A 13,040-nucleotide genomic window follows, 5' to 3' on the forward strand; every position below is an offset into this window, starting at 1 on the left:
AAACCATATGCAGTTCTTCCCAGAAGAAACTTCTTTAAACACAGCCCGTGTACTTACATCACCTATATCTGCTTATAAACCAACCTGTTATTAAAGTACAAAAAATAAGTATAGCACCATTACATTATCTAAATAAATGCAGCAATTTTAGTTGTGTTAGAGTAGGGGTAGGCAATTATTTTGGCTGAAGGGCCACTTAATGAGTTTAGGGAGCCTGTCGAGGACCATATCCCTCTCTTTTTTCTCTCTGTTTGTCTCTTTTCTCTGTCTCTGTTTCTCCATCTCTCCGTCTCCCTTCCCCACCTTGCTGAACCCAGCCAGAGCTGTAGTTTGCCACAAGCCCTTATGCTCAGCTGTGGTTCCAGGCAGGAACTTCTGCCTTGTTGGGCAGCTGGCAGTGTCAGCTGTGAGTGCAGCCAGCAGCTTCCAGAGCCCTGACACAGGACCTTCCAGCCGTGTCCATAGCTGATGCCTGCCCAGTGTGGCAGCAGTTCCTGCCTGGGTCCACAGCTGACATTGTCAGCAGGTTCTGGGTCAGAGCTCTGGGCAGGAGCTTCCACCATGCCAAGAGGGCAGTGGTATCAGCTATGGACCCAGCTTCCGTGTCCAGGGTCCTGAACCTGCTGTCAGCATACACAGTTGATGCCATTGACTGCCCACTGCAGCAGAAGCCCTGCTCGGGTCCACAGCTGACACTACTGTCCACCTGCTATGACAGAAGCCTCACTTGGGTCCACAGCTGTTGTCACCACATCAAAGGCTGGAGCCACCAGCCACCCTCAGACCAGATGCAGTGAGTTGGCAGCCATCCACCCGTGAGCTGGATTGAATCTGTTGGTGGGCTGAATCCGGTCCATCGGCCATATTTTACCCAACCCTATGTTAAAGTGTTGTAGGCTGTGATGGTCTAGGAATAATGCTAAAGAAATGGATTGTTATGGGTGATACATTTTATTGGACCAACTGTATGACTGGAATAGAGTTTGATAAACTTTCGGACGCAAAGCACTCAAAACATTTACTGTTTCTCCTTGCTGATTTGGGGATTTTATGAACTAAACATAGTTCTTTGGACAATACCCAGCCCAACCTCTGGCTTCTTTACTATTTATTCCATCCAGGAAGAGCACACATCAACTGTAGAGGCTCCCTCAGCCTGACAAAGAGTTATTAAACCTGAAAGCTTGCTAAAAAATTGTGGTTTTTTTCAACTATTTAAGTTGGTCTAATAAAAGATATCAGATTCACCCAAAGAACCATGTCTGCCTATGTCCTTAGACCAACACGGCTACACCCTACACCTTTGACCACACTACAGAAATAGCAGCTGGACACATCTGCACATACTATTAGGGGGAAACAATAAACTGAGGAGCTTATTGCTCCACAAATTATTGCTCCTGAGAAGCTCCCACGTGTGCAGTTTACACATGTGCCAACAGCACAGCACACTGAGCTGGGTTGCACCAGCCCCAGCTAGGCCAGGGGCCCCGGGGGTCAGCCTGCCAGCCTGGGGCTGTTCCAGCCATGCTCGGTGTACTGCAGGTCTGGCTGGGGCATGAAGATGTTTCAGCACAGGACTAGCTGGCAGGCAGCCCTTGTGCTGAAGCACCCTTTTGCCCCAACCAGCCAGCTCATTGTCTACATGTGCACTGCTTTATATGGAAAAAACTTTGCAGCAAGATAGCTTTACTGCAGAGTTTATTAGTTTTGTGTGCCCTAAGAGGGGCGCACTGTATAGACGCTGAAATGTTTACTGTGCAGTTAATTAGTCAGCTATGCAGTAAGTGTCTTGTGTGATGCGCCCCCTAGGGATTTTTTTGAGTCCCCAAAGCAGGTTAGATTCTGCCCCATGTGGGGCTGGAGCCCATGGCACAGAATCTTCTAGTTATGCCTGTGTAAAAAAAGACCCCTTTTTGGCCTGGATAACAATTCATTAACCTGAAAGCCTGTATTCATAACCTGAACACCAGTACTAATAATTAATCTCAACCTACTGGTGTTATTTTAAGAGTGTGTAGGTGTGCTTGTTAATAAACATTGTGTTACAATTCATACTTGCCTTGAACAGTGCTCTTGACTTCATAATTTCAGTAAGAGCCACCACAGCATTTTTACCATGTGCATGGGGGCTTTGTTTATTCAATTTGTTGGTTAATTCATTATTATGGGTACATGCAGATATTACACTTAGATCCACCTAACATGGGTTAGGTGGATCTAAGTGATGAACTGTGCATACATGTGGGAAGCTTAGATCTGGCAAAAAAATGGCAGGCCTGATTTTAGTTCACCTTACACTTAAATTGACCTAACTAGGGTTAGGGCAATGTAAGTGTTGATCTTGCATATATTCTGGGCCAGGGGTAGGGAGGTTAGATTGGGCAAAAAAAATGGCTGAGCCAATCTAATTTAGTTCACCTGAGAGGTGCACTAATTTAGATCGGGCACGGGCTAACCTAGTCTATTGAATATGTGCACACATTCAGAGTGCAGCTCTGGGACTGGGACTAGGACCCCTTGGCTGTACTTTTCCTAACCCCCTCCTTCACCTTGACCAGGTTATTTGTAGCCCCTCAACCCCCAACCGCAAGACATACAGCCCCCCCCAACCCACCAAGCCCCCTCTCAGACCCGCCAACCCACCCATGGGCTCACTAGCCCTTCCCTGCAACTTACTTAGATCACATTCCTGGTGTATCTGCACGATTGCAAATTGGGTCCCAGGAACATTTATCTGCTCGTAACCCACCAACCAAATGAACATGTTCAGAGCACAGCCCTGGGGTAGCTCTGTTGCACCCTCCCTTTCCCCTTCTCCCCCCCCCCCCCAAAAAAAAAAAACAAACAAACCCAGAATGGTAGTACAGTAACTTGAGGATGGTAAGAGGAAAGCTTAAAAAAACTGAACTACAAAAAACAAGGAAAGAAGATTTCAGCTGATTAATGAGAGTCATCTCAGTATCCCCTACTAAGCAATATCTACAAATATTTGTAGATCTAAGCAAAATGATCAGCATAAAAAGAAATGTACGGGGAAATCCATGTTACAGCATAGCTTCTGTTAACTGCACTGTTTGGTCAGTGCTAGAGGTGAATCTTTATTTTGCATTTTTACCAACTCATGATTTTTGGCATTGTTCTTAAAGTCTACGCATTGGGAATGTGAAAAAAATAGCTCTTTCTTTTATATATATTTACATTATATAAAAGAAAGACCTAAGCTTTTCACATTCCCGAAGCATAGACTTTAAGAACAATGCTAAAAATCATGCATTAGCAATACTGATTTCATAAGAGAGTGCAATTAAAGACTCAGGTGAACCAAAGAGTGTTTGGTAGGCTTGGATGGTTTTGTCCATGCTTTTCATGTTGACTTTTGAAGAAACAGATTATGCTAACATAGAACACATCTGAAAAAGCAAACTGATAAACTCTTGATGCGTTTTGGATTATGTTTTGTTGGGAAGTCTATGAAACATAGATGCTTATAAAGCTACATCCAAAGTTGTTGTTTAACAGACATTTTATACTCTCTTCAGGTTAGTCTCGACTCTCGGGTCCGAGAAGTGATCAACAGGAACTTGTTGGATCCAAATCCTCATATGTATGAAGATGCCCAACTTCAGATATACACCTTAATGCACAGAGACTCTTTTCCAAGGTTTTTGAACTCTCAGATTTATAAGTCTCTCATTGAAAGTATTACAGGCTCTATTTCTGAAACTTAGTTCTAATTTTTTTTTTTTTAGCTTTTTTGGAGGGGGGGGGAGTAGGAAGCAGGAATTGGATGGGGGTGAATAAAAGTAGGATAATAACATCTGGAGCTGAGTTCCTGGAGAACTACAGTTTAGCACTACTCAGGCTACTGTGAAGAAAACAAATACATATTATGGTCTCTGTCTACATTTTTACTAAGTTCCTCTGCTTGAGTTTGCCAGGGGAGGGGAACAATGGATTTGCCAAAATACATTTGTTTCACACTCCTTTCGCTTAACTGCAGTCAAGATTGCAATGATGTATTTGTAGTTTTATGAACAGTCTCCTTGTGTATCCTCACACTGCATGTGCAAGGTAAAACTGCTTCACTTACCACTTAGTTGTTGCAATATTTAATCCAATAACATAAATTATATCTGTATTTAAAAAAAAACTTTTTGTGCAATACAGTCTTATGGTACATAGAAATAATTACAGCAAACCAGAAGGAGGCTTGCATTTTTTTTAACATCACTAATACTGAAAAAAGCCAATTTTTAAGGTGTAGCATTATTCAACATGCTCTACTGAGTACAATACACTGACTTTTTGAAGCCACTATTTCTGTACAGGAAAAAGAGCTATTTATCACTGTTTATTTAAAATAAAACAAAGTAGGGGATTCCTCTGGTTGTTCACTGCCAAAACTGTGGCATTTTCGTTACAGAGTCTGCAATGTCGGGGGAAAAAAAGCACAAACCAATTAAAGGGATCCATGTCTGGATGACACAATCTATGCGCTGATATTATTTAACTGTTATAAGAACAAAGAGTTTCAATGTACATTTCAGATGTCAGATACTGTACTTGATTTATTAAAGACTGGCTATCCAGTTCTAACACTGTTGTCTAATGTTATGTACTTCAGCAAAAAAAAAAGCAAGCTTGATAATTTAGTTTTTGAATAAAGAAGTTTAATAAAATAATGCCTACATGTAGCATTTTAGAGCATTTTGATGAATTGCATCTGGCCTGTAAGACTTTTTGAAAGCAAAGTTCCTTGAAATTATGTTTTTAAACAAAGTAGTGTTTTACAAGAGGAGTGGTTAAAGGAGATACATCTCAGTTTCTAGCCTCATTGATTTTTGAATAACTCCTTGAAAACGAGGGATTTTGGAGATCATTAAAACCAAATTTCAAGGGCTTATGATCTTATGCTTCTTACCCAGGCAAAACTCCTATGAAATCAACAGGTTTCTTTCATGGGTAAAGAACTCTGAATGAGCCCTTACTATTCAGTCAGAACTAAGGCAGTACAGTACTCTGAGAACCTACTTGCTGCCACGCTGTTTTTAACAGGTGTCTACTTGGCCTTTTTTTAAAACTATACATATATAATTTTAGTATGCATTTTGATGTTTAGAGAAATAATAACTTGTAACTTACAAAACCCCATCTTCATACTTCCAGCTATCAAAACTGTTTTCAGTGTTAGCATCCCCTGCAAACTATCCTTGAAGATAAATCATAGAAGGACTCTGAGTAGATGTTTCAAAGTATTTATTACTGGCAACTCATACTAAGACTTAGGAGGCACGATTCTTCTCACTTACACTGATATAGATGTGGAGTTCAGTGGGGTTGAATGAGTCTATAATTGCGTAACTGAGTGGAATTTGGTCATAAAATGCAAGGCCCCCCAATCTACAAGTTATTCCTCAGGGACAGCTCTCATGTGAGAATCCTACTGAAGTCACTGGGGCTCATGCAGGCACAGAGCTTTGCTTTCATGGAATAAACTGTATGATCTGGGCCTTAGTTTATTTGGTGGGGTGATTTTCCTTTGTTTTACTACCTCTCATTTTTTCTTAATTTATTGAACATTTCAAATAGTAGGTTTGGGATTCTTTTGGTTATTATGTTTACTTGAAACCTGTGTGCTTTTTTGGGTAAATATGAACAATTTTAGGAATTGTTTCTTAAATTCACTTGGTTTTGTAATCTATATAGAATTCAGGAGATGATCAAAAGGGCTATTCTTTATTCCCTATGCAAATATTTTAACTGATGTAGTGTTTGACAAAATGGGATTAAAAAAATCTGCAAGGCAGAAAAAATTCTGTTTACAGTGGCGTTGCTGACTATCCTACCATATTCAGCACTTTTAAATATTGTTATTTATGAAAATGTAGTTTAAAATGCAAGACACAAACTATTTATAAACTTTTTTTAATAAATACCTGTTTTGTCTGAAAGTGGTGTTGTGTTACGACAGCTTTATTCATGTTGGTTAGTTATTTACCATTATGAATAAAATATTCAATGATTATATTGAGAGAATAATAGCTATGATGTTTACAAAAAGATTTTTCCTGAAGGATGGAAGAATTCAACAAGGAAGACTTGCCTCCTTCTACTGTGAAATACTGTTAATACAATGATTTAAAGATTTTTTTTTCTGAATTAGAACTTAACTATGGTGTTACATATCTATAGCACCATTTAGTTACAGCTATATTTACTATGGTACTATATAGATGTAGCACCATATATGTATATATTTACATGGTGTGAGTTAAGGTTTGTTAGTGTTTGAGGCACAATACATTCGGTGCACACAACTAGGCAATGTGTAATAAGTAAAAAATTGCATGTATAATAAGCCTTTACAAATGTAGATTTGAATATTCTTGATGTTACTATATGATGGTGACCTGCTAACTATAAGCTATCTTTATAAGATACTGCAAACAAGTAGATTTTCTTGTTAAAGCAAACAATACAGCCTTTAAACATTTTTTAACAAAAGCTTAATATAAGGGCCCTAAAATACCATCCTGATTTCTAGCATAGGAGGTCCAAAACATCTGTATTTGGAATCCGTTCAATCATTTTAACAAATATTAAATCTTCGGTGTTATACTGCAATGAGATTGTGTTAAAAGCTCCATGTCTTATATCCCCTATTTTCAGGGATTTATAAATTGACTATAACTTTTAAAATGAAATTTCTTCCTAACAGTAAATATTCATATTGTTACTGTACATTTCAACAATCAGGTTAGATTTTTTAAAGTTTTATGAATAACCATCTCTGGTACCTCAAACTGTTTTGATTTCTGAAATTGATATTGATAAAGTAGGCTGTAACATGATCTCATTGCTTTTGATACAATATTTTGGAAACAAAATGTAAAGTTAAACTATTAAACTGATTTACTGTGCATGCAGTGTGTAAGACACTTTGGAAAACTGCCTAAATACATTTTCTCTATAGACTGGAATAAAATAAATATGCATTTACCTTGCATTTCAGTTTTTCATGAGACCACAAATGGCAAGAGCACTATGTTATATTAAGGCTTCAATCTTCTATGTTGTAAGTGGCCTGAATCTGCATGGACATGACTAGGCAGAGCACTTAGGAGTATGCCTACATCCCTTTGTCTTCAAACACAATGAAGCATGTGTTTGCTGAATTGGGGACCATATGTATAAGTTACGCAAATAATTGCATTAAAGCGAATAAATGGTTCTGTTTTAAATTACTTGCATGCAAAGGTGTCTGCAGAACTGCTTCTAAGCCAATAGGTTGAAACAAGATATCCCTATCTGCAGGTGAATTAAATAGAGGGGTCAAATTCTTACTTGTAGCCACATTTGCTTTCCCTGGCCAAGGACATGCACACAAATAGCAGCTGCATGTGAAAGTAGTGGCAGCGAAGGAGGAGGCCCTTCCTGGGGAAGCATGTGCTGGTAAAACTCCTATGTTTGTCACCTTGGGGGCCCATCAAGGAGAGGATCGCCTTAAATTCCAGTTAGTGCTTCTTACAAACCTTGTTTGCAGAGGTTGCCTAGGATACATTTTCCAGGAAACTAATTCAAAGCAGATCAAACTAAGTGGAAAGACTCTTAACTTCAATAGGCTTTGAATTAGTCTTCCCAGTCCCACCAGAATTGAGGCTTCCAGTTATCAAGCGTCTGTGAACCTGCTCCTGGCAGAGCTAACAGAGCAAAGGACTCACAGCTTGCATCCTGCAGAGGAAACCCAATGAATCAGTTTAGATTGCTTATGGATAGACAACTAAAATATGCCAGTATTTGTTCACTTAATGTTGTCTGTCTCTTACTTTCAAAGGGTTTTCATACAATCCAAACTATTACTCTTCTGCAGTCCTCCCATTTAAGCTTTGGAAAAGCAGTTGTGATGGTGCATTGCTTAAGAGACCTGCATTCTGATACATGTACCAAAAGACACAGCCCCAACCCCTTGCAACCTCCCTGCAACTTCATCCTACATGGTACTGTCTGCCAATGACAGACGTAATCTGTGGGGAGGGAGAGCAGTGCATACTGCCAAACTATGCATTCAAATAGTTTGTACATTTGGGAGATAACTGTCCCAGCTTTGTACCTGGTGCCAGAATTGGTCTCTTCTTGTCTCACATGCAAAAATATCGCTCAGTACAAAAGCTGTCCTTGCAATTTAGCACTTTGACACAAGCTAGGATGTTCAAAGGTTGACAGTCAGCTGGTAACTCACGCTGGCTTTTTTTCTTCACAAAAGCTTTACTTTAAATTAAATGGCCCTGTACTCTAAAATTCCTGACTTTTGTCTATTTCTGTCACAAACAGTGTTAGGACAAGGGAGTAGTTAAAGCTAACCTTATTCATCGATATTCTATTTGGTTGTACAAGACAAACAAAATCTTGATCTTTTTTTTTTCCTTTTCTTCTTTTTTGACACCCAAGCTACCGTATTAATTTATCTTTCATACTTTAGTGAGCTCCACTGACAGCTACCAGTGGATCAGAAAGAGACTTTGAATGCATGAATAGATTTCATAGGCAGTGCTTTTGGTTCTTATCAATGTCAGACTAACTGCAAAGACTGTATATTCACCATATAATCTTTTAAGTGTATTTTTCTTTTTTTTTTTCTTTAAAGCTGTTACAATAGATTTTATCAATCTAATTATAGACCGTGATGGACTTGCTGAAAATGGTAATTCTGAAATTTTAACATTTTAACACATAATTTCCACAAACATATTCTAATGCTGAATGTATTTCGTTTGGGTTTCCAAAATGGGTCTGAATCAGAAACATTTTCATTTTTGACTGTTGCAGCAACTTTACCTAGGTAAGCATTATACCAACTTTTAAAAAATTATCTTTTGAAATGGACAACTCACTAATGTAATCTCAAGAGAAGTTATTGTTACTTCATTAGTGTATATCAATATAAGTGTACAGTATGCTTATTTTTGTTGATTAAGATGTGAATGTGAAAAGAGGAAAAGCATACACTTGTCTTTGATTTGATTCCTTCCAATGGCTGTACTATAAATTTATTGTTTAATAGTTTTACAGAAAATTGCACTTTTTTATAATAAAGCATATTCTTTAAAAAACGTATGTTTTGAATTTAGCTGGGAGTCTTGCAGTTGATGTCATCTAAAAGAAAGTGATTTTACTAGAGATTGTTTGCACACAGGATATTGGAATGGATGACTTGCTAAGACTAAAAAGTGAAAAGAAAATTATGCCACAAAATTTTTTTGCAACATAGCCTCATAAATGATGGAGATCTTTGCTAGTTTTGGAATGATCTAGTAGCTGTGATGGTCCAGGAATTATGAGAGGCAAGGATTTTGTGGGTGGTCTCTTTTACAGGAACAACTGCATAGTTGGGATAACGTTAGACAAGCTTTTGAATGCAAACCATTCTTCATCAGGTCCTGCTTCATGCAGTTGGTCCAATAAAAAAATATCACTCAGAAATCCTTACCTCTTGACCTCCTAGCACAGTTTTTGTATTTCCAATTAAATTTTAAATTTTAAATGTATTTTGGAGATTTGTGATTTGAAAACGTGTCCAGTTTAATGCAGTCCCTGTCCACTAATCTCTGATTTAAAGACTTTTTTTTTTAATATTCTGATATTTTCTTTTAAAAAGAAATAAATAAAAATAAATTATCTTTGTTTTTACTTTGAATGCTTTTGGTTTGCTATAACTTGTCTTGTGTAAAGATGGCTAAATGAAAGTTACTTAACCACTTTAATATTGAGGATTTTTTTCTATAGAAGTGGATAACTGAAAAAAAAAAGATGAAGCAAATTGTGAAAGTCAAATCAGGGGGAGATTTTATATATGATAAAAAACAGTGCTCCACTTCTGTATATTTTAGTTTCTCAAACTGAATTTGGCTTCATCTAAACAAGGAGATATTTTGTTTTGCTTTGCTTTTATTCAATTTAAACTAAATGTAAACAAAAAGCTATCTCATTATAATTAGTTGTCACATATTGAGTCTGGGGTTGTCACATAGGAGTCTGGGGTTATACCATTATAACATGTAAAAATGTCCCATGTTGGCAAGCCCTTATTCTGGGGACAGTTGCTCTTTTATGAGAGTTGAAAAGTTGAAGTAACTTGGATGTAAGCAGAATGGGATCCGACCAAGTTGTTCGTTGTTTGTTGTTTAGTCTCTTTTTGCATATAGGACATCAAGTAAGACACTGTTCTTTCTGTGTCTTTATATAGCAATACTGGAGGTTACTGCTGCTGCCTATTTATACAGAACAGCAACCAGTGTGATTCCATGAATTTGTCTCCAAAAGTGAAAAAATACCCTTAATGAGGAGAAAGTAGCTGGCTCAGTTGGAATGAGGGGGTGGGTAGAGAGAATCTGGATACTTTGTGGGTAGAAGGATGATACTGGACACTTCTAAAGTATATTCTTATGCAATACAATCTGAAAAGAAATCTTTGTTGCTAACCACCGTATATACACAGAACCTTCTTGTCATCACTGATAGAAAAGTAGAGTTAAACATCTTAGGCACAGGAAGTAATCTTTCAAACAGGGTCCAAGTGATGGGCCTCACAGAAATTTGGCTGAAATTCTGTCACCTGTGCTATACAAAAAGTCAGCCTACATCCGGTGTGTCAAACGTATGGCCCATTGGCCAGACCCAGCGCACAGAACCGTTGCATCCAGCCCAGCAGTACTTCTGTGGGCTACCAGAAGTACATTGACCCTCAGCTCAGTGTTGCCAAACATTCCCAGCTGCTGCCAACCAGACAGTACTCAATGCTTCTGAGCAGTAGCAAAAAGTTAGGGCTGTGTGGCTTCATGAATGTGGCTCTGTGCACCTGCACACCTCCAGCTCCATGCCACTGTCCAGTCAGCAGTGCCGGGGCATGTGACAGCATGGGCCTGAGGGTATGTAGTTGTACAGAGCCCTGTTTGTGCAGTGCAAAGCCATGGATATGTGTCTCTGACAAGCTAGGAGCGTGCAGTGGTGCAGAGCTCTGGTCAAATAAGACCTCGTTGCTGCACGCCCCCATCTCCATGTTGCTGCCTGGCCAGGGCTCCGTGCCAGTACACACCCCAGGCTCCTTGCAGTGGCATGCCCCCCCAGGCTCCTTGCAGTGGCATGCCCCCAGCTCTGTGCTGCAGGAATGTGGGTCTGTTCCTCTGGGCCCAAGCTGCCACCTGCCACAGACTCACACTGCCACCCAAACGCAGACCCACAGATCTGGCCTGGGGAGAGCCCCTGCAGGTCTGGATCCAGCCCAGGACCTGGGGTTGACACCCATGGCCTACATGGACCCTTCTGGCTTTAAACTGTCAGCAGCCTTCACATGGTCAAAAAGGGCAATAGCTCTGGTTTTGAGACCACAAGGGGGAACCAATGTTCCAGTCAGTTTTTGCCTGACCACTCCAATCCGGCCAGGAAATGAAGGTTCAACCTCACTACCAGTCAGCACGTGCCCTGTGGCAAACCAGGCACCACGAAGAGCAGCTTCAGTTTCTTAACCAGGAATGAAGAGGGGCAAAGGGAATCTAGAGAGGGGCAGACCCATCACCATATTTGGGACCAGGAAGGAATTTCACCCCTTGGCCAGATTACTACAGACTGTGGGGAAGGTTTTGCTTTCCTCTGTAGAGGCGGACGTGGCCCTCTGCCTTGGGATCTCTTGAGAATATACTAATAGTGTTTCATAGAAGCAGAACATTGGTTGCTGTGGTTCCCCTACTTTGTCTGTGACAGGGTAGGGTATTTGATCTGTGTTGTGCAGTAATGCCAACTGTTGCGAAACCATTGCAAGATGGGATTTCTAAGTCAAAATAACTCCAAGTCGCGATCTCCGGATCAAACCCTCAGATCTCTGGATTTTCCTAGCTAGTAAGTTTGTGGAGGGGGAACTGTGGGGTGGGTGAAGGGAAGAGGCTGCCACGGTGAGGGAGGGAGTGGGGCAGGAGCAGGGGTGGGTTGTCCAGAGGTGCAGGGGGAGGATGCGTCTGCCCACAGCTGTGGGCACCCCTGGGGTTGGCATGGGGGCAGGTGCCCTCCATGGGGCAGAGGCAGGCCTACCTAGGGCTCTGCACCCTACTGCCCTTGCCCTGGGAGCTCAGCCGCATGATGCCACTGTGCTTCATGCCACTGGGCAGGCAGGGGATGTGCCACGTAGCCAGTGTGCCTTGTGTCCGCTGCTTGCCCAGCAGGCAGCAATGGCATTGCACAGCTGAGCTCCCAGGGAAGAGGCAGCAAGGCGCAGAGCCCCACCCCACAGTGGGCAGCCCACTTCTGTCTTGTGGGGGGCACCTGCCCCCCATACCACCCTGGGGGTGCCCACAGTTGCGGGGAGCTGCATTCCCCCCATGGCTCTGGACAACCCACCCCAGCCCCAGGGTCCCATTCACTCCTGCCCCTGCTCCTCTCCCTCTCTCACCGTGGGGACCTCAATCTCCCCCCTCCCCCTCCACTTACCAGCTGGGTGCTGTCTGTGCATCTGCCCCACTCCCAAGCCCTACTGCTGCCTCTCACTCCTGACCCACTGTACCCCGCATCCCGCCAGGGTGTGCAGGGACCCTCCCCCCCCCCTCCAACCCCACACACACACACCCACAGTCCCCCACACTGTCCCAAATAACCCCCCACAAACACACTTCAAAAATAGCATCTCATGATTTGCATGCCAATCTCTTGATTTTTTACAGAGTTTTGGCCCGAAGGTAGTCTTGGGTTGAGTTTAGATTAGGGTTGTATGGGATGGTTTGAAGAGGGATGATCCTAGGGGAGGGGTTGAACTACATGACTTATAGCAGTCCCTTCCAGCCCTACTTTTCTAGGACTCTGCCTCACAATGTGTGACCCAGAGTCCTGGGGTTGGTCCTGTCTCAGGCAGGGGGTGGCCTAGGTATCTGGTTCTCAACCATTTTTGCACCAGGACTCATTTGTAAAAATCCATGGCCAGTCCCGACTCAGTGCCCCTCACTCCAGACCTACTGCCCCCAGCCTCGCCAGTGTGGGGGCCACGGGCCGTGTGT

The 13,040-nt window shown here is 41.5% G+C and overlaps 1 protein-coding gene across 2 annotated transcripts in view; it reads left to right on the forward strand.

Annotated features, from left to right (window-relative positions):
• RGS17 (regulator of G protein signaling 17) overlaps nucleotides 1–3,731 on the forward strand; it is a 55,059-nt gene extending 51,328 nt beyond the window's left edge. For both annotated transcript variants that reach the window (XM_006024828.1, XM_006024829.1), the window contains exon 5: nucleotides 3,543–3,731. In XM_006024828.1, coding sequence (XP_006024890.1) covers nucleotides 3,543–3,731 — 189 coding nt within the window. The remainder of the gene's footprint in view (nucleotides 1–3,542) is intronic.
• Nucleotides 3,732–13,040: the final 9,309 nt, after the last annotated feature.

This window comes from Alligator sinensis, unplaced genomic scaffold (genome assembly GCF_000455745.1).
Source record: "Alligator sinensis unplaced genomic scaffold, ASM45574v1 scaffold1177_1, whole genome shotgun sequence".
NCBI lineage: Eukaryota > Metazoa > Chordata > Crocodylia > Alligatoridae > Alligator > Alligator sinensis.